This window comes from Ovis aries, chromosome 11 (assembly GCF_016772045.2).
Source record: "Ovis aries strain OAR_USU_Benz2616 breed Rambouillet chromosome 11, ARS-UI_Ramb_v3.0, whole genome shotgun sequence".
Lineage (NCBI taxonomy): Eukaryota > Metazoa > Chordata > Mammalia > Artiodactyla > Bovidae > Ovis > Ovis aries.
Genome location: NC_056064.1, coordinates 38,271,907 through 38,299,278, shown reverse-complemented (window position 1 = coordinate 38,299,278; position 27,372 = coordinate 38,271,907). Strand labels below are relative to the sequence as shown.

Sequence of the window (27,372 nt, the reverse complement as noted above, 5' to 3'; positions counted from 1 at the left end):
AACAGAGGTAGGTTACCTTTATTCAGGCAAGAAGGGGTGACAGTCGGCCTAACAACCAGGCTGAGCGCGAGAGGGATTAGGGAGGCTTCATATTTAAGGGGAGGTTTGCGGAAGCGATAAGGGAAACGTTATCAGGCGGGACATTTTGGGTAACCTTTGGTTGAGATGGCATTTGTAGTTGAACAGGGGGTGGGAGGTTTTGGGCAGGAGGCGATAAGTAACAGGTAGATGCAACTGGAGCATCAGGGTAGAGGCCTGGAGCATTAGGGCAGGACTTAAAAGTTCGATTTTGTTTTCCCAGAAGTTAGATGATTTAGCCAGGGACTTTGAGACCGTTGTTTTCTTTTCTAGGCCCAAGGACTCCTCCAGATGCAGTCATTCAGTCAGTCAACAAGCATGTACCATGTACCTACTATATATCAAGCAATGTGCTGGGAGTGGAAGGTGCTGTGGTGGACAAGACAAATACAGGGACTTTAGTGGTGGAGAACAGGTTAACTTTACCAATTAGAAACGGGGAGAAAGTGACAACTTAGGGCAGGAAGAGGCTGAAAATGGTTGGAAACAAGGCAGGCATCACCAAAGGAGAAGCTATGTCCAGGTGCACCCACGGAAGAGATTCTTCTCCTGGTTGATGCTGAGACCTGCAGCTGGAACCACCTGTCCACCCTGGCTCTGTGGAGATCGTAGCAGGTAGGATGGGCAGGGGAGAAACTCAGGAAGAGGAGGGACAGGACTGGGTACAGGTGAAGGTTATAGACTATTCAGAGTGGTTTACCTGAGGACCCCCACCAGAAAACATCTTTGGGCTGACCAGCATTCTCTAATTTGGCTGCCTGTTGGAGTAACCTGAATAACTTAATACCCTCACCAGGGTTGCACCCTCAGAGATACTGATTTTCTTGGCCATGGTTTAGAATTTATTAAACAATCATCTCTAGTGAATCTAAAGAGCACCCAGGGGAAAGCAGGCATTAGGAGCTGGCAACCTTGCCTGTCCTCTCTGTAGAGTCTGGGGGCCATCTGCGGGAAGCGATCTATGGGAAGCGAAACTGTGTGATGGCTTTAGTGTGTTCTAAGTGAGGCTCAAGGACTCCAAGGGTCCTGGCAAAAGTACAACGGGGTCTTCTCCTTAGCAGGCTCCCCCTTCCTCAGCTGTACCTCTGGTGGAAACAAGAAACATGGTGGTCTTTAAAGGAAAGAACCATTTAAACTACTCAAAACTGCTGCCAAATTCTTTGAAGTTTTTGCACCCTGCCCTCTACCCACATATGCAAATCCCTCCTGCTTCTGCTGGCTTCATGACGGGGCTTCTGGGGTGGAAGAAGCACAGCGGCCCCAGCTTTCATCTCATAAGAGGTTTGGCAGTAGCCCAGCAGGAAATTCAACCCCACCTCACCCCTCAAATCCCTGCACCCTAAAGTAGCTGACTCATGGAACCCAGGCGGAGTCCTTGGCTCAACAGTGAAGCAATCTTACCTTGAATAATGGCATGGGAACAGACTGTACGGTCTACATAAACAAGTCTTATGTAGATGTAATTGTATGCAAATATTCATTCTTTAGCTCAGCATACATTTCCTGCCAGTCTTCTAGTCCTGGCCTCAAACCTTCCACTGCAGCCCACAGTCTAGGAGAGAAGTCAGAAGAATGAAATTGAGTAATGCAGTGTGAGAGAGTGCGGCCCTTTGCCTGTGCCAAGAACAGCCCAGAGAAGGAAAACGATCTGGCTTAGTAGGAGATCAAACTTTGAGCAGGTTCTTGAAGGATGCATAGGAGTTTACCAGGAAAAAGGAAGGAAAAAGACAGGAAATGGATGAGTATGTGTTTAGGAACTGTGGAACCTTTTCTTGAGGCAAAAAGGTAGGATTATGGAAAGAGAATAGGATGGCAGAGGGAGATGAAACATGAAAGGTACACAAAGAGTGTGAAGGCCATTGCTTGCCTAGAAAGGAGTATGGACTTTTTATCTAGAAGGGCGAAGGGAGCCAATGAAGGATCTTAACTGAAAAGATGAATTCTTTTGAAGTCCTATTTTTTCAAAGGGGTAGCCTGGAAGAGACTAGTAACAATCATTCAATAATTACAATATACTGAGCATTCTGCTCTGTATTTTATTACATCAACGATTCATGATAATATTATTCAAACTGCCAGCCATGATCAAGAAAAGAAAGTAAGGGAAAGGATAAAATAGGAGGAGGTTGGGATTAACATATACACATAGGGCTTCCCTGGTGGCTCAGATAGTAATGATCCGCCTGCAATGCACGAGACCTGGGTATGATCCCTGGTTTGAGAAGATCCCATGGAGAAGGAAACGGCAACCCACTCCAGTATTCTTGCCTGGAGAATCCCACAGACAGAGGAGCCTGGTCAATGGGGTCGCAGAGTCATACACAACTCAGCGACTGAACATGCATGCATATATAAAATGGATAACCAATAAGGACCCACTGTATAGCATAGGGAACTATACTCAGTAATTTGTAGTAACCTACGAGGGAACAGAATACATACACACACTCACACACACACATATATATATATATCTGAATCACTGTGCTATACACCTGAAACTAACACAATACTGTAAACCAACTAGACTTCAATATTAAAAAAAAAAAAAAAAGGAAAGGAGGGAGAAAGGGAGGGAAGAAAGAAAAAGATTGGACAGGACAAAAAACATCAATGGATCATGGTAGGAAGGGTAAGTATTGTTTTTGTAAAATTTTATCATCCACTCACAGGAGTGTAAGCGTACTGGGTAAGAATGCAAATGTATTTCTCACTGTGGGGTTATGATTTAAAAAAAAAAAAAAGGAAAGTCCTGCTGTAAGGTGTAGGTGTGAGCAGCCTCATTTCACAGATGAGGACATAAGATGCACGGAGTTTCGGCACCCTGCCTCTCTTCTAAGTAGGCCGTGCGAGTTTCGAACCCCGGCTGGTCTGACACCAGAGTGGATTCCTTCTCACTAACGCGTTCCAAAGTTACACATCTTACAGGGAAGAGAAACCTACCCAGGTCGCGCCTGCCAAGTGCTGTACTCACAGCGCTTCATTCAAGGAGGTAAGTGGGGGCAGAGGCCAATTCTGTCCACCAGAGGCGCTCGTTAGAATGCACATTTCTGTCGTGCGCCGGACACGAGAGGCAGTCCTAAAATCTTTTAGAGAGCTTCAGGTGATTCTGATACCCACGTTGGCAGGTTGATGCAATAACCAGGTGAAGATTATGAGGGATTTGAACTGAGACGGTGAAAATACTTTGAGAAGTGTCACGCAGCCCCAACTCCCGCTATTGTGCCTGCCGCCAATGTCTCACTGACAAAGTCGCCTGGAGGCTCACTTCCCTCTTCAGAAGCGATGAAAGGTAAAAAATTGAATAAAAAGCTGGTGACTTTCAACTCACCAGGCAACGAGTTGAATAGCGGAAGAACAAGAAGCCCCTACCACACCAGGGCGACGCTGGATTTAGGCTCAAAGTAGATGCTATTTATAGGGCATTTGTCGGCCTCACCCTGAGGACTTTTGATTGGCTTTAGGGCAGATCTATCACTCATCTTTTGGATTAGAGGTGGGTGGAAGGTCAACCACGACCAATACAAAACCACTCCTTAGCTAAGCCCCTCCCCATCTAGCTTCCTGTTGCTGTCCATCAAACACCTGGTAGGTGGGACTTTGCCTCCCTTCAGTTGGCTGGCGAACATGTCGTTCACTCTTCAGTAAGCTTCCGGTTGGTGCCCGCTACCGTCCGTCAGTGACATTTCACAGGTCTATTGGCCAAGCCAACGTCGCTCTAGATGACTCTCTTTGATTGGTTGATAGTGCTGTCGGTCCCCAATGTACCGAGCTCTTATTGGTGAGCGCTGCCGTCGCTCGGGCGGTGGCGGGCTCCGGGATTGGCGGGTGCTAGGCGGGCGGTGTCAGGCTCTCGGTGGCGGCGGAGGCGGCGGAGGCCAGGGAGGAAGATGTCGTAATGAGCGGTGGGTCCTGACCGCTGCCGGCGGGGTCTTCCCGGCTCTCAAGGGTCGGGAAGACGGGCAGAGGCCGCAGGGAGAGGGAGCCGGGACTGGGGGTTCCCCCCTGGGGCCGGACCTGGCGCCGGGGCCCGGCTCCGGTAGGGGCGGGGAGGGAGGATTCCCGCCCGGAGGAGGAGCGGGGCTGGCCAGCCAGGCGGAGGCACCCGGAAGGGGGCGTTCGACTCCCCGCCCCCTCGGAGCCCGCTAGGCGGGAGGGAGGCGCTTCCGGGGCTGGCGAGAGGAGCGGGCATCCAGGGCAAACCTGGCACCCCGTCTGCCTGGTCGCCGGCCCACCTGAGTGTTTCCTGGCCCGGGGACGTTGCCTGGGTCTGCTCTGAGGAGGCGGTCGGGCTCCCTGTGCGCTTGTCCTGTGTTCCGGGACCCTCTTGCATTTTGATTCTTAAGTGCCCACCAGCGATTCAGTGTTCTCCCGACTGCAGAGAGGGGCGGGGGAATACTTGAAATTCCGACGGCGCCAACACATGGGCACTGATGGGCGTGGAAGCCAACGTAGTTCTCTGGGTAGAAAGTCTAGAGATGGTGTCAGGACACTAGGGCGCTCCCTAAGTAGATGACCTCTCGCCTTAGACTGAGGAGTGGGCAGAAACCTTTTAATATTTTCACTTGCATCTTTGAGCTTCCAGCTAGATAATGTGTTAATGCTTAGCAGAATTGTGAGACGTTTAAGAACTTGTGGACAGAACTCCCAGCCTGTTGCCTGATATCCCATGGGGGTGGAGAGGTTGGAACTGCCAAATCCCAAAGGCCAGGAGCAAACCTAATGAATGACAGAAGAAGTGAAACAAAATGGGTATTTCCTTTCTTCACCCCACCTCCATTCTCATTGCTAGCTTATGATTCTCAGCCTTCTACCCATGCTTCTTGGCCTATGTTCCGGGTGGCTTTCTAATTTTAGATGAAAAGGAATTGTGTCTTCTCCTCCCAGCAATTGAGAAACTTGTCCTCACGGCATTCCTTGGTTTTGATTCCAAGATACTGTCATGTTTAATTGTTTCTTAATTGACTTGATCCAGGGGGTCTCAGTCAGGCTTTTCTCAGTGCATATTATCCCGAAGTTTGTGTCTTCTTCTGAGACTACTTCTTGCTCACTTATTTGTTGCTTTCTTAGAGAAAGGGAGGGAGGAGCTGATGAATCTGCTTTAAACAGTTAATTGACCCATGGTCACCCATTACACGGGTTTCATTGCAGACAAGAGTGATGACTGTTGGGCAGTATACTGGCATGCCCGAAACTTGCATGCTGTACCTCAGAAGGCATTAAGTATGACAGTGGAGGACTAAGTGTTGAGTGGGTATTTTGGATAAGATTTTTCAGGCTAGAACATTTAGGGTGTTGGCCAGCTCATAGAGAGGCTTTGAAGGGAATGAATGTAGATTCCACACCATAGGAGTAATTTAGATTTGATAGCATAAAGAAACCTGTTGTCTGCAATAATGAATATAACTGCAGTGTCTTACTTTGTTTTAAATTCTTGTGTGTGATGAAGGGGGCGAATCTGTCAGACAACCTATCAATTGGGCCAATGATGTCAGTGTTCCAGTGGCTTCTCAGTTCAGTTCAGTCACTCAGTCATGTCTGACTCTTTGCAACCCTATGAATCACAGCACGCCAGGCCTCCCTGTCCATCACCAACTCCTGGAGTTCACTCAAACTCATGTCCATCGAGTCGGTGATGCCATCCAGCCATCTCATCCTCTGTCATCCCCTTCTCCTCCTGCCCCCAATACTTCCCAGCATCAGGGTCTTTTCCAATGAGTCAACTCTTTGCATCAGGTGGCCAAAGTATTGGAGTTTCAGCTTCAGCATCAATCCTTCCAATGAATGATCTCCTATAGGATAGACTGATTGGATCTCCTTGCAGTCCAAGAGACTCTCAAGAGTCTTCTCCAGCACCACAGTTCAAAAGCATTAATTCTTCGGCACTCAGCTTTCTTCACAGTCCAACTCACATCCATACATGACCACTGGAAAACCATAGTCTTGACTAGACAGACATTTGTTGGCAAAGTAATATCTCTGCTTTTCAATATGCTATTTAGATTGGTCATAACTTTTCTTCCAAGGAGTAAGCGTCTTTTAATTTCATGACTGCAGTCACCATTTGCAGTGATTTTGGAGCCCCCCCAAAATAAAGTCTGACACTGTTTCCACTGATTCCCCATCTATTTCCCATGAAGTGATGGGACCAGATGCCATGATCTTCATTTTCTGAATGTTGAGCTTTAAGCCAACTTTTTCACTCTCCTCTTTCACTTTCATCAAGAGGCTTTTGAGTTCCTCTTCACTTTCTGCCATAAGGATGGTGTCATCTGCATATCTGAGGTTATTGATATTTTTCCCAGCAATCTTGATTTCAGTTTGTGCTTCTTCCAGCCCAGAGTTTCTCATGATGTACTCTGCATATAAGTTAAATAAGCAGGGTGACAATATACAGCCTTGACGTACTCCTTTTCCTATTTGGAACCAGTCTGTTGTTCTGTGTCTAGTTCTAACTGTTACTTCCTGACCTGCATATAGGTTTCTCAAGAGGCAGGTCACGTGGTCTGGTATTCCCATCTCCTTCAGAATTTTCCACAGTTTATTGTGATGGCATAGTCAATAAAGCAGAAATAGATGTTTTTCTGGAATTCTCTTGCTTTTTCCATGATCCAGCAGATGTTGGCAATTTGATCTCTGGTTCCTCTGCCTTTTCTAAAACCAGATTGAACATCTGGAAGTTCACGGTTCACGTATTGCTGAAGCCTGGCTTGGAGAATTTTGAGCATTACTGTACTAGCATGTGAGATGAGTGCAATTGAGCGGTAGTTTGAGCATTCTTTGGCATTGCCTTTCTTTGGGATTGGAATGAAAACTGACCTTTTCCAGTCCTGTGGCCACTGCTGAGTTTTCCAAATTTGCTGGCTTATTGAGTGCAGCACTTTCACAGCATCATCTTTCAGGATTTGAAATAGCTCAACTGGAATTCCATCACCTCCACTAGCTTTGTTCGTAGTGATGCTTTCTAAGGCCTACTTGGCTTCACATTCCAGGATGTCTGGCTCTAGGTGAGTGATCACACCATCGTGATTATCTGGGTCATGAAGTTGTTTTGTACAGTTCTTCTGGGTATTCTTGCCACCTCTTCTTAATATCTTCTGCTTCTGTTAGGTCCATACCATTTCTGTCCTTTATTGAGCCCATCTTTGCATGAAATGTTCCCTTGCTATCTCTAATTTTCTTGAAAAGATCTCTAAAAAAAAAAAAAAGAAAAGATCTCTAGTCTTTCCCATTCTGTTATTTTCCTCTATTTCTTTGCATTGTTTGCTGAAGAAGGCTTTCTTATCTCTCCTTGCTATTCTTTGGAACTCTGCATTTAGATGCTTATATCTTTCCTTTTCTCCTTTGCTTTTCACTTCTCTTCTTTTCACAGCTATTTGTAAGGCCTCCTCAGACAGCCATTTTGCTTTTTTGCATTTCTTTTCCTGGTGATGGTCTTGATCCTTGTCTCCTGTACAGTGTCACGAACCTCTGTCCATAGTTCATCAGGCACTCTATCAGATCTAGTCCCTTAAATCTATTTCTCACTTCCACTGTATAATCATAAGGGATTTGATTTAGGTCATACCTGAATGGTCTAGTGGTTTTCCCTGCTTTCTTCAATTTAAGTCTGAATTTGCCAATAAGGAGTTCATGATCTGAGCCACAGTCAGCTCCCGGTCTTGTTTTTACTGACTGTATAGAGCTTCTCCATCTTTGGCTACAAAGAATATAATCAGTCTGATTTTGGTGTTAACCATCTGGTGATGTCCATGGGTAGAGTCTTCTCTTGTGTTGGAAGAGGGTGTTTGCTATGACCAGTGCGTTCCCTTGGCAAAACTTTATTAGCCTTTGCCCTGCTTCATTCCGTATTCCAAGGCCAAATTTGCCTGCGACTCCAGGTGTTTCTTGACTTCCTACTTTTGCATTCCAGTCCCCTATAATGAAAAGGAGATCTTTTGGGGGGGTTAGTTCTAAAAGGTCTTGTAGGTCTTCATAGAACCGTTCAACTTCAGCTTCTTCAGCGTTACTGGTTAGGGCAGAGGCTTGGATTACCGTGATATTGAATGATTTGCCTTGGAAACGAACAGAGATTATTCTGTCGTTTTTGAGATTGCATCCAAATACTGCGTTTCGGACTCTTTTGTTGACCATGATGGCTACTCCATTTCTTCTAAGGGATTCCTGCCCGCAGTAGTAGATATAATGGTCATTTAAGTTAAATTCACCCATTCCAGTCCATTTTAGTTTGCTGATTCCTAGAATGTCAATGTTCACTCTTGCCAACTCCTGTTTGACCACTTCCAATTTGCCTTGATTCATGGACCTGACATTCCAGGTTCCTATGCAATATTGCTCTTTATAGCATCGGACCTTGCTTCTATCACCAGTCGCATCCACAGGTGGGTATTGTTTTTTGCTTTGGCTCCATCCCTTCATTCTTTCTGGAGTTATTTCTCCACTGATCTCCAGTAGCATATTGGGCACCTACCGACCCAGGGAGTTCCCCTTTCAGTATCTTATCATTTTGCCTTTTCATACTGTTCATGAGGTTCTCAAGGCAAGAATACTGAAGTGGTTTGCCATTCCCTTCTCCAGTGGACCACATTCTGTCAGACCAGTGGCTTCTAACAGGCATTAATGTCTGTTGGAAATGGATTCTCATTGGCTGGAGCGATTGGCAAGTTTTCTAATTCTCGGTCTTCCACTAGGTTGTACAGAGGCTTAACGTCTTTGTTTAAAAGCAGCAACAATGAGGGGGAAAAAAAAGCTGGTCTGACATAATTATGAACCCCCTGGGCTAGGCTTGTAAAGACATGGTCTCTTTGTCAAGGAGACCCAAGTAGAGTTAGTTCATCATTGGAGCGTCACTTCACAGCTCTGCAGGGAGAACTAATGCCAGGAGGAAGAGTTTGGCCTCACTGTTTGGCTTCTTATAGACCAATAGGCTCTTTTCTCTTAAATTCTATTAAGTTTGGGGCTCTGCAGGCCTGTCAGAGGAGAGAAGTGTTAAGAAGATTCTGGCAACTGTCCGGGTAAAGGAGCCTCCTGGCATAACAGCAGAGAGGACAATTCAGTTTGATATCTTTGGCCTTGAAATTGCTAGTTCTTCTGTTTGTGAATAGTAGCGTTTTGGAGAAGTTGCACAGTCTCTTGTAGCCTAAACGGTTGCTTTCACTATAGGTATATGATCATTCACAAGCTTGCTTTACGCAAGGATTGCCCAACCCAGGCCTTTTTGAAAACATTTAAGCTTGTTGCAGCTTACCAGTAGACCCTAGTGTTGGCTTGGGTTTAGCAATCTTATAGACCTTGCTCACCCACATTTCTATGATGAAATGTAATATATTCTTCTAAGATTCTTCTTACCTCCTTTGTTCTCTGTCAACACACAAATTGGAACTTTATGTCGAGAGATTGAAAAATTTAGGAATTATTTTGCAGGAGATAGACAATGGCCACAGAATGAAGGTGCAGAGAACTGCTTTAAAGGATGTATAGAGTATCAGAAAACGTAGAGATGTGAGTACTTTTGAATTTAAATGATTAAATTGTCCAATCTGAAACTTCGTGAGCTGCAGACTTACAGCAAAATCTATCTGGAGGCGCTCTAGTATTTTCTTATTAGTGTATTGGGTGTTATATCTGGAGTTTCCCTTTGAGCAGCTTAACTGGATTTGTGAATGTCTTCCCAGCAAGTTCTAAACTAGCTGGGCTGGAAGCCAAGATGGGCTAAGAAGTGGATATCACTGTGGAGTGCATTTGTTGATGCTTTTTTGTTTTTGCTTTGCTTTTGTTTTGAATCCACATGCATCTCCTCGAGTGACTTCCTTCTATTGAAGGAAGGAAAAAGAACTTTTTCTTTATTCCTTTCTACCCAGAGTCAGCACTTAGATCTTTGTATTTCTGAAACATAGTTCAGAGTCACTTTTCTCTGTTAAGAACTACTTCTTCGGTTATCAGATCTTTTCTTGGCTAGCAGCATTCTCTTGGGGACCTCAGGGTGGGGAGGCCTCACTTTGCTGTCAGTTGTCTGTTGAAGCTAGGTTGAAAAGATGGATGAAGAAGGTAAAAACATGGGGCAGTACTAATTCAAGGGCACTATCAGTTTGAGTAGGAAAGGGTTAGAGATTGCCCTTGCGGAGATGCTCTCACTGGTGGATTTGTTCAGTTGACAGGATTCCGAAATGGAAAACAGGTTTTTGTATTGCCTCACTCAAGGTGAGAAGAGAGCCCAGAAGCAAGCTGAATCAGCTCTGGCAGCCTGGGGACACTGCCACTTCCACTGCTCTTCCTGGATATTCTGAGGCCCCCACTGATGATGCTTCTCATCAGCTTGGCCTTCAGGCTGGCGTGCTCTTGGGAGATGAGTACTGCTCAGGAGCAGAGGAGTACAAAGAACAAAGTGCTCAGTTTTGCTGCTTCTCAGTTTACCCTCTGTGAGCAACTCCAAGCAACGTTGAGATGTCAGAGCTGTTTGCCACAGGAAGAAGGTGCTTGCAGACCCAGCTGAATCCTCCCTTTGCCCATCTCATTTCCCGAGCGACAGTTTGTTTCAGCATCAGCACTGCATGCTGTCTCTAGCCAGAATCCCCACCTCACTGGATGCATCTGTCCCCAAGCCATGATTGAGGCTGTTAGGTGGTCTCTTCATCTCAGCCATGCAGTGAAAACGGCTCAGAAAGCAGCAGGCACTGGCCTGCACACTTCCAAATATCCTCTTTCTAGAGCTTCCTCTGTGGGGTGTTTGTTATCTCTCCTAGGGGACTCGGTGGAACCACAAAGCCGCCTTTCAGAGGGTGTAAATAGGGAGGAAGAGACGGCAGGCCGGGCCGTGTGATTGGATGTGGACTATGTCTGCCCCCAGCTAGTGTCTAACTGGAAGTCTTCTCAGACTAGCCTCAGAACAGACCAAAACATTTCCCAGCCATCAGAAGAATAAATGGTGACTCTCTCGTCCCAGGGGAAATGAAGTCACCACTAACTTTAACCAGTTGTGTCCCGGATGAATATACAGAGTGACTCACAAACGTGACGAAGCAGAGAAAGCATGTACATAAAGTTTGTACATAATGATATTCTTTAGAGGGGAAAAAGTCTGTCTTGGTTTCTTCTTTCCTGTTTTTGGCAGAGTTCTGAGGCCTAGTATTTTTGTACCGTTTCCTGGGACTCTTTCTCACCATCCCCTGCTGGCTGTCCTGTGTCCCCACTCACTTCTCTAGGGTCTCTTCCAGTCTGATAGGATGCGAGCTAGCAAATGATGTGGTCCCATTTTCAGGAGAGAGCTGCAGGGTGGAGACAGATAAGAGGTCTTCAGACAGCAGGGACCCGCATCATCTTAACTTACCTTGGGAAAGAATTTCTCCCCAGTACCTGTTCATTGAAAGAGGGATTGAGATGCGGCACCTGGTGTGTGGTGATGAGGTGCATGTCTGAGGTTTCTGTCCAGGAGAAAGACTCGACTGTGCTGGTCCACACACAGACTCTTGTCCCCATGTGAAGTGACTGGCAGAGTTGAGTTCCTTCTGTGATTGGGTCGGCTGAGCTGACCTGGTGAGTGGATGCCAGCACCTAGTGCCAGGACATGCAGATCTGCAGGTTTTTTCCTTCGGTTCTTAGATTCTGCTCATACTCTCCAGCTCTGCAGCCTCCAGGATTCATTCATTCATCCACTCAACCAATATATATATGAAGCATCTTCCTTGCCAGTAGGTAAGGAAGGTACATCTGGTAGAAGACATTAAGTAACTAGTAGATATCAGACAATAAGAAGTGCTAAGGGGAAAACTGAATAGAGGACGGGAGAACATGAGGGGTATGGTGTACATAGGGTTGTCAGAGAAGGGAGTTTGAGAAAACCCTGAAGGAGGGAGGGGAGGGATTGAGCCAGGCATAATCTGGGGAGTCCATGGGGTTGTAAAGAGTTGGACAAGACCTAGCGACTAAACAACAACAATCTGGGGAGGGGAGACGGGGGTGGGACTGAGAACTCAAACAGAGAGAACAGTGAGTACAAAGGGCCTGCAGAGGGGCCCTAGCTGGCATGTATTGGAATAGCAGGGAGGCCAGCATGGCCTAAGCGGTGAGTGAGAGAGAGTGACAGCTAAGTCAGAGAAGTCACATGGACCCCTTATGTGTCATGGTATGGACTTTGACTCTTAATTTGCCTGGGAGATAGTATGTATTAGGGACTCTGAGCAGAGGAGCAACAGGATTGCATTTAAGTTTGATGGGTCTCTGGATGCTGGTTGAGAATAAAACCAGCAGAGACAAAGAACCCCAGCTAGGAGACTCACAGATATCCAAGCGAGAGATGATGGGGACCTGAACCTGGGTGATAAAAAGAAGTGGTTGAGAAAGCAGTCAGATTCTGTATATATTTTGAAGATAGAGCTCAAGTGTTTCTTGACAAGTAGAGAGTGGGCTTCCCTAGTGACTAAGTAAAGAATCTGCCTGTAATGCAGAGACCTGGGTTTAGTCCCTGGGTCGGGAAGATCCCCTGGAGAAGGGAATGGCTACCCATTCCAGTATTCTTGCCTGGAAAATTCCATGGACAGAGGAGCCTGGCAGACTGCAGTCCATAAGGACACAAAAGAATCCAACAGGACTGAGCACCTAACACAGAGTGGAAAAAAGAAAGATCGAGGATGACTCCCAAGGTTTTAGGGCTGAATAGCTGAAAAAGTGGAGTTCCATTCACTGCCCTGGGGAAGTTTGAAGGAGGCACAGAATTAGGGAGCTCACAGGAGCCCTCTTTGGGGCTAGGGCAGGTTTGAGTTGCTTACCAGTACATCCAAGTGGAGATAACAGTAGGCAGTCAAGATATACAAATCTGAAGGTATGTTTAGGAGTCATCAGGACTGTGGTGGTTTAGTCACCAAGTTGTGTCCGACTCTTGCAATCCCATGTACCGTAGCCCATCAGATTTCTCTGTCCATGGGATTTTCCAGGCAAGAGTACTGGAGTGGGTTGCCATATTCTTTAGGGGATCTTGCCAACTCAGTGATCGAACCTGTGTCTCCTGCATTCCAGGCAGATTCTTTAGCACTGAGCCACCAGGGAAGCGCCGACTAGGTCTCTGTGAACCTATATATATTCTTGGTTTCTAAAGCTATGAGACTAGATGAAATCCCCCAGCAAACAGGTGTAGACAGAAAAAAACCCAGGACCTAAGACTGAGCCCTGGAGCAGACTAAGCATTTAGAATTTGAGAGACAGACCTAGCGGAGGAGTCTCAGAAGCAGCAGCCAGAGGGGTAAGAGGCCGCCCTGCAGGCCGAGTGAAGATGTTATTTCAAGGAGGAAGAGGGGCCAGCTGTCAGATAACACAAGCCTAGATCTAAGAATTAACCATCCAACTTGGCAAATGGAGGTCCCTGGTGGTGGGGGTGATTTTTGTGGTGTGGATAGAAAGGGGCAACCTGGCTGGAACAGGTTCAAGAAAGACTGGAAGGAGAACAATGAGGGACAGCAAGTACAGGGGCTGTTGCGAGGAGTTTTGTTCGATAAGGAGAGAAATAACGATCTTGGCTGATAAAGGGAGTCTTCTTGATGAAATTGTGGCTGAGGCTGAGGTCAAACTTGGGAGAAGACTAGAGGGCTCAATAAGTGGGTGGAGACAGGATCTGCAATCTTTACTTGCCTCTGGCAATAGCCACACCTGGAACTACTCTCTTTTCATGAAAATCGATGAAATTCCTTCTACTGTTACAGATCTCTTTTATATGATTATTCTAATTGTTGGATTTTTGCTCATAGTTTTTCTTGATCCTTTCTGTCTCAGTCCATTCTCAGCTCCCTTTGAGGTCCAGCTTAGTTTCCTAAAACCAGCTATGGTTTAGTCTTTCCCTTACCAGCTCTGAATTCTTCCAGGCTAGGCAACTGGACTGGGCCTAGGAACTGTTGCTGGCTTCAGGCCCAGGTGAGCTGACCAAAATAGCCAACAGAACTGTTTGCACAGAGTGAAATTCCTCTAGGGGAAATACCATAGCAGATAGCCAAGAAAGCCTTAGTTAGGGTGGTAAGACCCAACGACACAATAAAAACCAAGTACCCCCAAGGCCTGGCTGTGGAATCTGAGCCAAGTTCTTTCTCAGTTGTGGTGTTTCTTTGTTTCCCTTCTCTCATCCCCTGGCTCAAGAGTAGTATTCTCAAGTGAAAGACCAGTGAAACAACCCCCAGTCTGGTGGGCAGGGCTCCAGGGCCCCGTCGGAAGCCTCTTCTGTTACGTGGTGCTCCCAGGGGCAGCCTATGGAGAGAGCTCTAGAGGAGCTGCGCTCCCTGCCCTGTTGCCAGGGGAAAGTTCTGTGAAGGTGCCATGGCGCATATACACTGGCACAGAGCAGCGGCACTTGCCTCACACGCGGGGAGCCCTTGCCCCAGATGTCAGGAGGGCTACACATGAGCTCTGAAGAAGGACTGGAGTTGGCCAGACAAATGGGAGAGAGTGTGCTTAGGCTCCAGCTGAGAATGTGTTGTAGCTCCTGAAGTGGAAAAAACGGAAATGCTTGTGGAGAGAGTTGAAAGGGCAAGAGATAAAGTGGGAGAAGTTGGGGGCGGGAGAGGGGGAGGTGGTCAGGGAGGGGAGGCTTGTTTTGGCCTAAACTATTGAAGGATTTGTTTGCTGACTATATAGAGCTTCTCCATGTTTGGCTGCAAAGAATATAATCAGTCTGATTTTGGTGTTGACCATCTGGTGATGTCCAGGTGTAGAGTCTTCTCTTGTGTTGTTGGAAGAGGGTGTTTGCTATGACCAGTGCATTCTCTTGGCAAAACGCTATTAGCCTTTGCTCTACTTCATTCTGTACTCCAAGGCCAGATTTGCCTGTGACTCCAGGTGTTTCTTGACTTCCTACTTTTGCATTCTAGTCTCCTGTAATGAAAAGGACATCTTTTTGGGGTGTTAGTTCTAAAAGGTCTTGTAGGTCTTCATAGAACCGTTCAATTTCAGCTTCTTCAGTGTTACTGGTTGGGGCATAGATTTGGATTACCGTGATATTGAATGGTTTGCCTTGGAAATGAACAGAGATTATTCTGTCGTTTTTGAGATTGCATCCAAGTACTGCATATCGGACTCTTGTTGACCATGATGGCTACTTCATTTCTTCTAAGGGATTCCTGCCCGCAGTAGTAGATATAATGGTCATCTGAGTTAAATTCATCTGAGCTGATTGTGGCTCAGATCATGAACTCCTACTTGCCAAATTCAGACTTAAATTGAAGAAAGCAGGGAAAACCACTAGACCATTCAGGTATGACCTAAATCAAATCCCTTATGATTATACAGTGGAAGTGAGGAATAGATTTAAGGGACTAGAATCTGATAGGCAGAGTGCCTGATGAACTATGGACAGAGGTTCATGACATTGTACAGGAGACAAGGATCAAGACCATCCCCAAGGAAAATAAATGCCAAAAAGCAAAATGGCTGTCTGGGGAGGCCTTACAAATAGCTGTGAAAAGAAGAGAAGCGAAAAGCAAAGGAGAAAAGAAAAGATATAAGCATCTGAATGCAGAGTTCCAAAGAATAGCAAGGAGAGATAAGAAAGCCTTCCTCAGCAATTGATGCAAAGAAATAGAGGAAAATAACAGAATGGGAAAGACTAGAGATCTCCAAGAAAATTAGAGATACCAAGGGAACATTTCATGCAAAGATGGGCTCGGTAAAGGACAGAAATGGTCTGGACCTAACAGAAGCAGAAGATATTAAGAAGAGGTGGCAAGAATTCACAGAACAACTGTACAAAAAAGAGCTTCATGACCTGGATAATCACGATGGTGTGATCACTCACCTAGAGCCAGACATCCTGGAATGTGAAGTCAGATGGGCCTTAGAAAGCATCACTACGAACAAAGCTAGTGGAGGTGATGGAATTCCAGTGGAGCTATTTCAAATCCTGAAAGATGATGCTGTGAAAGTGCTGCACTCAATAAGCCAGCAAATTTGGAAAACTCAGCAGTGGCCACAGGACTGGAAAAGGTCAGTTTTCATTCCAATCCCAAAGAAAGGCAATGCCAAAGAATGCTCAAACTACTGCTCAATTGTACTCATCTCACATGCTAGTACAGTAATGCTCAAAATTCTCCAAGCCAGGCTTCAGCAATACATGAACTGTGAACTTCCAGATGTTCAATCTGGTTTTAGAAAAGGCAGAGGAACCAGAACCAGAGATCAAATTGCCAATATCTGCTGGATCATCGAAAAAGCAAGAAAGTTCAGAAAATCATCTATTTCTGCTTTACTGACTATGCCGAGCCTTTGACTGTGTGAATCACAATAAACTGCGGAAAATTCTGAAAGAGATGGGAATACCAGACCACGTGACCTGCCTCTTGAGAAACCTATATGCAGGTCAGGAAGCAACAGTTGGAACTGGACACGGAACAACAGACTGGTTCCAAATAGGAAAAGGAGTACGTCAAAGCTGTGTATTGTCACCCTGCTTATTTAACTTCTGTGCAGAGTACATCATGAGAAACGCTGGGCTGGAAGAAGCACAAGCTGGAATCAAGATTGCCAGGAGAAATATCAATAACCTCATATATGCAGATGACACCATCCTTATGGCAGAAAGTGAAGAGGAACTCAAAAGCCTCTTGATGAAAGTGAAAGAGGAGAGTGAAAAGGTTGGCCTAAAACTCAACATTCAGAAAACGAAGGTCATGGCATCTGGTCCCATCACTTCATGGGAAATAGATGGGGAAACAGTGGAAACAGTGTCAGACTTTATTTTGGGGGCTCCAAAATCTCTGCAGATGGTGATTGCAGCCATGAAATTAAAAGACGCTTACTCCTTGGAAGAAAAGTTATGACCATCCTAGATAGCATATTAAAAAGTGGAGACATTACTTTGCCAACAAAGGTCTGTCTAGTCAAGGCTATGGTTTTTCCAGTAGTCATGTAGGGATGTGACAGTTGGACTGTGAAGAAAGCTGAGTGCCGGAGAATTGATGCTTTTGAACTGTGGTATTAGAGAAGACTCTTGAGAGAGTCCCTTGGACTGCAAGGAGATCCAACCAGTTCATCCTAAAGGAGATCAGTCCTGGGTGTTCATTGGAAGGTCTGATGCTGAAGCTAAAACTCTAGTTGACCACCTCATGTGAAGAGTTGACTCATTGGAAAAGACTCTGATGCTGGGAGGGATTGGGGGCAGGAGGAGAAGGGGACAACAGAGGATGAGATGGCTGGATGGCATCACTGACTCGATGGATGTGAGTTTTAGTAAACTCTTGGAGTTGGTGATGGACAGGGAGGCCTGGCGTGCTGCGATTCATGGGGTTGCAAAGAGTTAGACACAACTGAACTAAACTGATTGAAGGATTTAATCTGGGGGAGTAGTTGAGTGAATTTACATTTTAAAAGATTGTTTAGACAAAACTGTGGAGGTTGGATTAGAGGTGGCTAGGCCAGAGGCTAGGGAGCCATCTTGAAGGCTTTGGGCTGTATTTCTGGCTGGGCTGAAGGTGGTTAACTCTAGCATAAGGCAGATGGAGAGAGATTCATATTTAGGAGGCAGACCCAGGAGGACTTGATGATTGGGTGGTGATGAGGATAGAGCTCTGGTTTCGTTGTGATTGGAAGTACCAGAAGGGGCTGGTTAACCAGAAATATTTATTATCCATTCAGCCTCCAGGCACTGGTGTCACTGTGCTGTGTAATAGGCTTGATGTAACGGCTCAGCAGTGAAAACAGACCTGAGCCCTCTGATTTCCGTGAGTGTGGAGGAGAGACGTTAAGCCCATAATGATTTAATGCATGGTGAGTTACCAGACAAGTTAACCTCGTGTCAAGGCTCCTCAAAGGCCTCTCTGAGGAAATGACATGCCTTTTACACAGTGGGCTTTTGAGGGGAAAAAAAAAACAACCTGAGGTCTGAAGGGTGAGTCGTGTTAGCTAGTGAAGAGAGAAGAAAGAGTTCTGAGCAAGGACAGGGCAGGGATGAGAACAGGGAAGAGATGGAGGCTCTTCAGGGATCTGAAAGGAGGCCCATGGTGACTGGGGATGAGCAGGCCAGGGAGAGAATGGGCCCAGGTAACAGCTCGGCATTGGCAGTTCTATGGCCAACCCAGGTGAAAAGCCCACAGAGGGCTGGAGGTACTGGTCCACCACTCAGAAGGGAGATGTGTAGCCCATTCATAGACCTGGGCTCATCAGCCTGGGAAAGGTACTTGAAGCCATGTGAGTGGGGACAGTCACCCCTGGAATGGGTGTTGGGTGGGAAAGATGATAGTGAGGAGCATCCGTACTGAAGGAATGGCCAAAGGAGCCTGCAAAGGGAAGAGGTGGCTGGAGAGGTAGGAGAAAATCCGTGGGGATTTCAAGAGGAGGGAATGGTCAAAGGGTCAGGGGTCTGCTGGATTTAACAATGAGGGCCCTGGTCCCCTGGCAAGTGCAGTATCAGCAGAGACCTGGGGTGAAAGTCCAAGTGAGCAGGTGAGAAAGGAGCGGGACAGCAGGGTGCTGGCAGCTTTTCCACTAAGTTTGGCCAAGGAATGAGGAAGCTGCAGCTGGAGGGATGGAGGTGGAGATGAACCATCGTATGTTCATCCAGATCTGGGACATTCACGGTTTTAAATTGGAATTAAGTTGGTTTCCAGTATAGGGAAAAGGAAAATCAAGAGTGGACCCGTCAGGCACTGAACAACTCCCAACCCCTGCCTGGAAGCCTTGTGTGACAGCCTTGGAAATTTTCCTTGGAGTCTAAGACAGCTGCAATTGCTGGTAGAGCAAACCACCATAAAACTTCATGAGCCAGGGAAAGGGGAAAGTTACAGCAGAGTCCTGATGCCAGCACAGACTGAGAGCGTTCTCCCTGCACCATCTTGGTTGGTTTCATTTTCCTCCCCGGCTGGCCCCTGAAATACTCCTCTAGATCTCAAACCAGTGGTTTCTCTCCTAGAGTCTCGCAGAGCTTTGTGGCCCCCGGGCTGTGGAGCTGGACAACCAAAATGGAGACTCATCTCCCTGCCACATCCTGGGATGTCATTCTGCAGTGGCGTCAGGACTCTGCTCTAACTTCCTAACTGAAAAGCCACTCAGCCCAGCGGAATCTCTAGACACTTTGACTCCAGGGCGCTGGTGACCGCAGAGGGAGAGAGATGGGAAAGGGAGGTGAATAAGCGCTGGGCCAGTTTTCATTTTGTTTGCACTGTATCCTTTTCTGGTGTCCTCCTGTTTCATAACAGGGGATGTCAGAGGGAGAGTCATTCACCATTTTTAGCTAAGTGAACCTGAGCCCAGGGGAGCCTCCTGGAAGAGCCCCTGCCTGCCCTTCCCAGCCCTGCCAGCAACTAACTCATCCTGTGTTTTTATCAGCAGTGAGGTTTGAGGATTATAAAAACATTTACATTTTCAGATCAGATCATTTCATCCACCTTCCCACCCCCCCGGAGGAACACACATCCTGCCTCTGGGTAAATGACTCCAGAGAAGGGAGAACATTACCTCAAGAGGCAACTGATCCCAGTGTTTGAAAGTTCTCCCCTCTAGAAAGCTGAAATTTCCACCCCAAAGTCTTGGTTCTTCTCATTCAGTACATGTGTGGAATAAATGTCCTGGTGGACACCACCACAGCTGCCCTCAAGCTCCTCTTGAAAACCCCTCTTTCAAAACATCCCTCAGGACGGAACCCGACACTCCAGGCGGGGCCAGTACAGAGCAGACGAGGACTATTATTTTCTATGACTGAACTTTCGGAAATGCAGTCCAAGATTGCAGTAGCTTTTTTGGCAACCACATCTAGGTTCTGTTGCTTCCCATATAACTTTGAGTCAAAACCACTGGGGCTTATTCACATGAGAAACACGGTTAAGCTCTATCTTCCTGTCCTATGTGCATGCGATTTTTTTTTTTTCTTCTTAACTCAAATGCAATGTTTACTCAACTTCAAAGTTTAAACCACCATTTATTGATTCCCCACTCTAGGCTCAATATTTCTCATTGCTGACGCCTCCTAGAATCGTGTTAGGATGACCTTACCTCTGTTTCACAGGTGGTGCACTGAGGCTGGGAGAGGAAGGCCCCAGCCGTCCCACAGTCTGAATGCTCATTTTGGTCTGGAGCCTCATGCTCTTGAGCACTGCACACACCGGTTTTTTTAAGTTCTCTTTGAACCCTGGTACAGACACCCATTGTGTTTACAATCCTCAGTTTTGTGACATCCATAAAGTTAATTTGCCTTCTAGGTCTTTTGCATGGTTTCCCTAACTTGGGTGGTGGATAGACTGCTTTGAAGCCATGTTTCCAGCCTGTAGGGCACAAAACCAATTTAGTGAGTCACAACTGGCGTTTAAAAAAATGAAATAGAGTAGAAAAATATCAAAGCCCATCACATGTAGCAAGGGCAAATTTTATTTCAGGAAATTCTTACTGCATGAGCACAGGACAGGGAAGTATGTGGGGGTGTATGTGCATATACTGGGTCTTGATGTAAATTGTTTTTATGATTGTGGTTCATGGTCTAAATAGTCTAAACACTGCTCTAAAGGGAAGATGTTTTTTCAGTCAACTTAGGTTGTTTACACTGTAAGGCTGCAACCTTACTTAATTATGTATAACAATCTGTTTATCAGTTCATAGATGTAGTGCCTATAAAATTAATTCAAAAACTAAAGAAAAGCCAATAAAATCAGCATCATTTGGTGGGGGGAAAAGTTGACTAACCTCAGTTGCTGCTGTCAGTATACGTTCAGCACAGATTTGACACCCTGGCTCCTTGAGTTCTGCACACCCACCCTGCCGTGTCTAGTGTCCAGTGACGTCCTCCGAGGCTTCTGAAGAGCCATCATCCATCACTTTGCACAAATGTGCCATGAATTAAATGTGCAGAATTAAGTTGTCTTAAGCCCATGTAGTTAAGAGTGGTGCCACTTGGTACCAATATAGTGGTACACAACTCCCAGAGGCCCAGAAATGTGCAGATTGGTTAAGCAGCAGTTACTCAGTCATCTGTAGTTACATGTTCTTTTTTGGCTGCCTCACGAGTCAGTGCGTGATCCTAGCCCTGACTAGGGGTCAGACTCATGCCCTCTGCAGTGGAAGTGCAAAATCTTAACCACTGGACCACCAGGGATGTCCCAGTAGGTGTTCATTTTTAAAAGATGATCATCGCAGTGAAAACACAAGAATAAAACATTCTGCTAGAAAAAGCATGAGCCTCCGAGGGGAACCCTGCCAACCCGGTCGGGAGACCCACCTCTAGCAGGAGACCCTGGCTGGCCTCACAGCAGCACACTGCTCAGGACAGACTGGATCTCAGCACTTAGGTAGAGGCATGTTCAGCTTAGCCCCCAAACTAGACTATTATTCTGCATGTAGTTCTTTCCCTTCTTGTTCATTAGAATACTGTGACCGTTTCGGTCAAATGCCCTGTTGATTCACAGGGAGCTTTTGTATACTATTCTCTCAGTGTAGCCATCCAAAACCCCGTAAAAAAGAAACAGGTTTGTTCAGCATGACCTGGTTTTAGCAACCCCATGCTTATTCCTTGAGATCACTGCCTTCCTTACGTTAGTAATTGTAGCGCTGTTCAGTCGTTTGTTCTAGGGTTTTGCTGAGGATCAGTGTCTGTGATATTTCAGGATCCACCTGTGCGATCTGCCCAGAGCTGCCCTCTGGCTCCTCACACAGTTTGCTGCAAAGTCTCTGCCTACTGTGGAGTGCAGCTCATGTGGCCTCGGGGCCTGGAAACCGTTTAGGGCATTGACGAGCCTGCTTACTAACCTGTCCTGGGCTGCAGTTCCTGCTTTACCTACCTTTTCTTTACCTTTTCTCATTTAAGAACCATTCTCCCAAAGAGAAACCAGAGACCAGCCAAACTGTGAGTGGTTCCAAGCGCTCAGTGCCTGAGCCGTTCTGCCTCTTCCCGTCTCTGAGTGATACCCTTCTTGTTTCTGTACTTCCTGAAACCTGCTTTCCAAAGGTCTGAGGTGTATACAAGTCTGACTCTCTGCACGGTGCTCTTTTTCTTGTGATCTGTAAACTACAAGAGGGCTTAGAGTCGCAAGCTCCCCTGATTTCTGTTTTACTTGTCTTCTGTTTCTCCTAGATCAGACCTAAGTTCAGAGTAGAGAGTCCTTCATTACTCCCTCAGCGTTCTTTATTTTCCTTTATTTAAAACGAAAGTATAGTAGAGTATATTCATTGTGGGGAAAATGAGAAAATACAGAAAAATGGGAAAAATTCTTTAAATGAAGCAAAAATCTACCACCAGGAGATAATGGCTTTTAACATTTTAGCCTTTTTTTTAAATAGATTTTTTCCCTGCTATATTCATATATAGAATTATATACTCATTTAAGAAAAAGTAGGATTTATGATATCTTCATTCTCATTACATTCAGTTATTAACTCTCCTAGTCTTGGTGATACTATGGGGCCATGCCTATCATGCTATGTAAAACTAAATTTATTTAAAGTAATTATTCATATGCACGCGCGCGCTCTCTCTCTCTTTCTCTCTCTCTCTCTCTCTCTCTCTCTCTCTCTATATATATATATATAGCTCGATACCTAGGCCATTGTGTTCATGTGGTAAAGGCTGAGCATAAAGTGATCTAGACTTTTTACATGGAGTGGGTGTGTCCTTCTTGTCAGAGATCCCAGCTCAGCGATGCTTCTCTCCAGACTGGCTTGGCATCTGGTTACAGCAGGAGTGAGCAGAAGCTCTTGTCAGAGCTACAGGAATAGCTGGGGGGACGCCCCTGCCCACCGTATAGGGGCCCCAGTCTAGCTGGGGAGAGGCAGCAGTGCCTGGCAGAGAGGGCTCCATTAGGTGGTACCGCTTAGTTACTGAAGCCCATGTTTTTATAGTCTTGGTATCTTTACATTATTCTAGACTTTTTGATGGTTGGAAGACAGCCCAGTGGAGGCAGGACCAGCTGTCCTCACAGCCTGGATGGCTAAGTCTGAGAAAGAGAGAAGGTCTTTGTAGGGTTGCTAACCTTGAGTAGGGTAGTGTGGGGAAAGGTCATCAACCTCTCGTGGGGAAGCAACGGCAAATAGAGGCAAAAAGAAAATCTGAGGCCAGGGGACTTGGGTTCTTTTCAAGCACCATGAGTATTATTCCATCTCTTTTCTTCCAACAGAACCACAGACCAGCATGGCTGCCACTGCCGCTGTCAGTCCCAGTGACTACCTGCAGCCTGCCGCCTCTACCACCCAGGCGAGTGGGCAGTGGGCTCTGGGGGTTGGGGGCTGTATTAGCCTGGAAGGGCTTGCTGAAGCTGACATGAAACCACAGCTGAAGCTCTGTGCTGGCTCACTATAACTGCCCAAGGCTGTGAGACCAGGGAGGGTTCAGTTTTTCACTTTTTCTGACCTAACAAACCAAGGTAGCTCATCTAAGATGCAACAATTGAGTCAGGAGGAAAAGCAGGATGCAACTCAAGGTCCTTCCACCAGACCCCACTGACCATACAAGGAAAACAGAGACTGTCCCTGCACCCCAGAGGCTCTTTCCTTGTCCATCGAAAACGTCATGTCCCAAGCGCTGGAAAACACTTTTCCAAAGGGTTTATTCCTCCTGTCCCCTCCACTTGTCTTTCTCTCCTTCCCTTCCTCAGTGCTTCCTCACTTGATGAGTCAAGGATCCTTTATCGCTGGGGTGGGGTGGGAGCTAATAGAGCTCCGTCTACAAGCTGAGGGTGATTCTAGATCCCCATTAGATACCATTAGGCCCAGGGAGTAAGAGGTCAGCTCATGTTGCTAGTTCACCCTGTCAAGGGATGCTTCTGGGGAGTTCCTTCCTGAGAAGGACACTTTCCACCTTTTCTCTGTTAATTCCTCAGTGGAGAAACCACTGGGGATGGGGAGACTGGGACAACTGCAGGGGAAGGATGCTGGCACCCCACTCGTCAGGTGGGGAGGAGCCTGCTAGGAGGAGAGGATCCTAAAGGGTGGGGCGGCTGGGCAGCAGGCCTCATGTCTCACTCTTGGTCTCCTCCTGGTGTTTTGCAGGACTCCCAGCCATCTCCCTTAGCGCTGCTTGCCGCGACATGTAGCAAAATCGGCCCTCCAGCTGTTGAAGCTGCGGTGACGCCTCCTGCTCCCCCTCAGCCCACTCCACGGAAACTCGTCCCTATCAAACCCGCCCCTCTCCCTCTCAGCCCCAGCAAGAATAGCTTTGGAATCTTGTCCTCCAAGGGAAACATACTTCAGATTCAGGGGTCACAGCTGAGCACGTCCTACCCTGGGGGGCAGCTGGTGTTCGCCATACAGAACCCCACCGTGGTCAACAAAGGGACCCGATCGAACACCAGTATCCAGTACCAGGCAGTCCCTCAGATCCAGGCCAGCAGTCCTCAGACCATCCAGGTGCAGCCCAGTCTCACCAACCAGATCCAGATCATCCCTGGCACCAACCAAGCCATCATCACCCCGTCCCCGTCCAGTCACAAGCCCGTCCCCATCAAGCCAGCCCCTGTCCAGAAGTCGAGTACGACCACCACTCCGGCACAGAGCGGGGCCAATGTGGTGAAGCTGACAGGCGGCGGCGGCAATGTGACCCTTACTCTGCCTGTCAACAACCTCGTGAACACCAGCGACCCCGGGGCCACCACTCAGCTCCTCACGGAGAGCCCCCCTGCCCCGCTGTCTAAGACTAACAAGAAAGCCAGGAAGAAGAGTCTTCCTGCTGCCCAGCCCCCTGTGGCCGTGGCCGAGCAGGTGGAGACGGTGCTGATCGAGACCACCGCGGACAACATCATCCAAGCAGGAAACAACCTGCTCATTGTTCAGAGCCCCGGCGGGGGCCAGCCAGCCGTGGTCCAGCAGGTCCAGGTGGTGCCCCCCAAGGCTGAGCAGCAGCAGGTGGTGCAGATTCCACAGCAGGCCCTGCGGGTGGTGCAGGCCGCGTCCGCCACACTCCCCACCGTCCCCCAGAAGCCCTCCCAGAACTTCCAGATCCAGGCTGCTGAGCCGTCACCTACTCAGGTACCACACTGACCTTTCTGCAGAGCTTCCCTCTCCTCCTCAGCTCTAAACGGCTGATGCTCCGTTCCACTTGGCTTGCTTTTCTAGGTGATGCTGATGCATCTTCCCATCTGACCTCAGCGTTGGGAGTCAGGATCGTTTGGGATGGGTAGTAAGGGCCCATTTCTGCCAGATCATAGGGCCACATACTGCTTATCTTTAGAAATCAGGTACAACATCCATATATACGTATATTTTGAAAACTTCCTTTAGGGGGGGTCTTTTGGTAGAGGGATGAGTAGGTGGCAGATAGGTAAAGTTCAGGGACTTCCCTGGCAGTCTAGTGGTTAGGACTCTGCTTTCATTGCAGGGGGACACAGGTTTAATGCCTGTAGAGGAACTAAGATCCCACATGCCACAAAAATTTTATTTTTTTTATTCTAGAACTGCATACTCAGAATGATAGTAAGAGTGAAAAAATTCTAGTCAGAACCATAGAATTTGATATAAAGTAAGAAAACCAATGAGAAAAATGCTAATCATTGTTAATGACAAAAGTTCCGAAGAGGCACCCCTCCCTAGCTTTATAGCAGGAACATTTAGGATAGATCTATCTGTAATGCTGACCTAAACAAGAACTTCCTTTTGGCATTTGTTAGGGGGCTGTAATATTCAATTTTATATGGCTCTGCAGGGCAGCATTTACACTTTGTGTAAATTTAGTAAAAGCCAGAGATTAGGCCCATGTTGCAGATGGAGAACCTGAAACTCAGAGAAATTATTAATATCCAGATCTAATAGAGCATGAATAACTGGATTCAACATAAAGAGCCAGGATTCAACTCAGATTTCAGACCCACACTTTTTTTCCCTTATTCCACACTGGCTCACTATGTTATGTATGGCAGGGGCTACACTTAAAATTGTATAAGGATTTCTTTTTGAATATAAAAAACCAGCTCCTGCCATGGAGGAATTTATAATCCAGTTGTCTGTAGAGAGGACCAGGGCATCAGGGAGAGTGATGACAGCAGGGAGTGTGCAGGTGGAGAAGCACCCTGGGGAGGAGATCTGAGGCCTGCCCTCCAGTGCTTCCTCCCTTCTGGTATATTGCACACTGCCCAGTGGCTTTCTATGGATCAGTGTAAGTTGTTGTAGCACGTGTGAGCCTCCCTTATCAGACCTACCTTGATGGTGAAGAACTGAGGCAAGACTGCTCAGGTGCTGAAGCCTCCAGGCGCTTCCTTCTCTTCCCTAAGGTCCCGGGTCTTGAGACTGATGGAGGCAGGGCTTAAAATCGGGGTCCTCCTAAGGAAGTAAGAATACATGTGCAGAAAGATTTAGCGCTACGTTATGTTTTAATGATAGTATATTTCCTGAGGTACTGTCTGTTATCCAGCTAAAACCCAGCTATTAACTGGATCTTCTAGGCGAATTTCAATCTTGTCACTAAATAAATTCCTAAAAGTGGGTCAAAGGATATGCATGTTTTTTTGTTTGTTTGTTTTGTTTTGTTTTGTTTTTTGATATGCATGTTTTAAAAAATGTACTGTACTCTCTATGAGAGAGATTCGCAGTCCTCAGTCCTGAGGTCACATCTGGCCAATTTGTGTGGTTATTCACCATAAGACAGAGACCTCAAGACCTGCGTAGCCTAAAATATGTATGTATTATCTTCCCTTTAGAGAAAAAGTGTGTTGGACTCTGCTCTGTATTGTGAGAAAGAAAATGTTCTAGTAACAGAAATTTCTGATATGCAGAAAATAGCAATGATTTGCAAAAGGGGCAGGCACATACCAGAAAATTGAGGATGAGATGTGTACTTAATAATAGATAACATGAGGTTTGTTTGCTTTTAACTGAGAAATATGGTCCTAAATAATCCAAGGATCAAAAATAATCCCAATCAAAAAAAATAATAACTCCAGTCAAAATCATAGCAGACTTTTTTTTTTAACAAATCATTTGAGTATAAGTTGCCATCTTGCCCCTGTTACTCCCCAATGTTTTATAGAAAGTGTGTAATTCTTAGACACAAGAAGGACATACTACATAACAACAGCACAACCATCAAGCATAGAAAGCCAGCAAGGATGCACACTTTTAATTCAGAGACTCCGTTCAGGTCTTACCACTTGCCCCAGTGATTCCTTTGTGGCAAAAGGATCTCCTAAAGGCTGTTTTCACTTGTTCGAAGAACATTCACAGTGCGTCTTTCGTGAGATCATCATTTAGCTGCCTTCTTATTCTTCAGTTCAGAGATTTGGCATTATATTTTTCTATGCTAAGTAAACTGTTTTGTTTCAAATCAGCAGATAACATCTGTCAGCTTAGTACAGGGATGCCATCAGCCCTGTTTGTTGGGCATCAGCAGGGGGTAAATGTAGGTCTGGGCTAGTTGGAGAA

The 27,372-nt window shown here is 46.5% G+C and overlaps 1 protein-coding gene and 1 long non-coding RNA gene across 4 annotated transcripts in view; one reads left to right on the top strand and one right to left on the bottom strand.

Moving 5' to 3' along the window:
• LOC114116860 (uncharacterized) overlaps positions 1 to 27,372 on the bottom strand; it is a 40,089-nt gene continuing 12,717 nt past the window's right edge. Inside the window, exons 4-6 of one of the 3 annotated variants that reach the window (XR_009595344.1) lie at positions 3,022 to 26,274; positions 1,480 to 1,630; positions 1 to 1,163 (exon numbers count right to left, since the gene is read on the bottom strand). This is a non-coding gene — a long non-coding RNA (uncharacterized LOC114116860). Of the gene's footprint in view, positions 26,275 to 27,372 lie in introns of all 3 variants that reach the window. The other 2 variants (XR_003590657.3, XR_009595345.1) reach the window with 2 other exon arrangements.
• Positions 3,926 to 27,372, top strand: part of SP2 (Sp2 transcription factor) — a 30,509-nt gene continuing 7,062 nt past the window's right edge. The window contains exons 1-3 of the mRNA XM_004012813.4: positions 3,926 to 3,983; positions 23,142 to 23,218; positions 24,013 to 24,987. Coding sequence (XP_004012862.1) covers positions 3,977 to 3,983; positions 23,142 to 23,218; positions 24,013 to 24,987 — 1,059 coding nt within the window. The 5' untranslated portion in view covers positions 3,926 to 3,976. The remainder of the gene's footprint in view (positions 3,984 to 23,141; positions 23,219 to 24,012; positions 24,988 to 27,372) is intronic.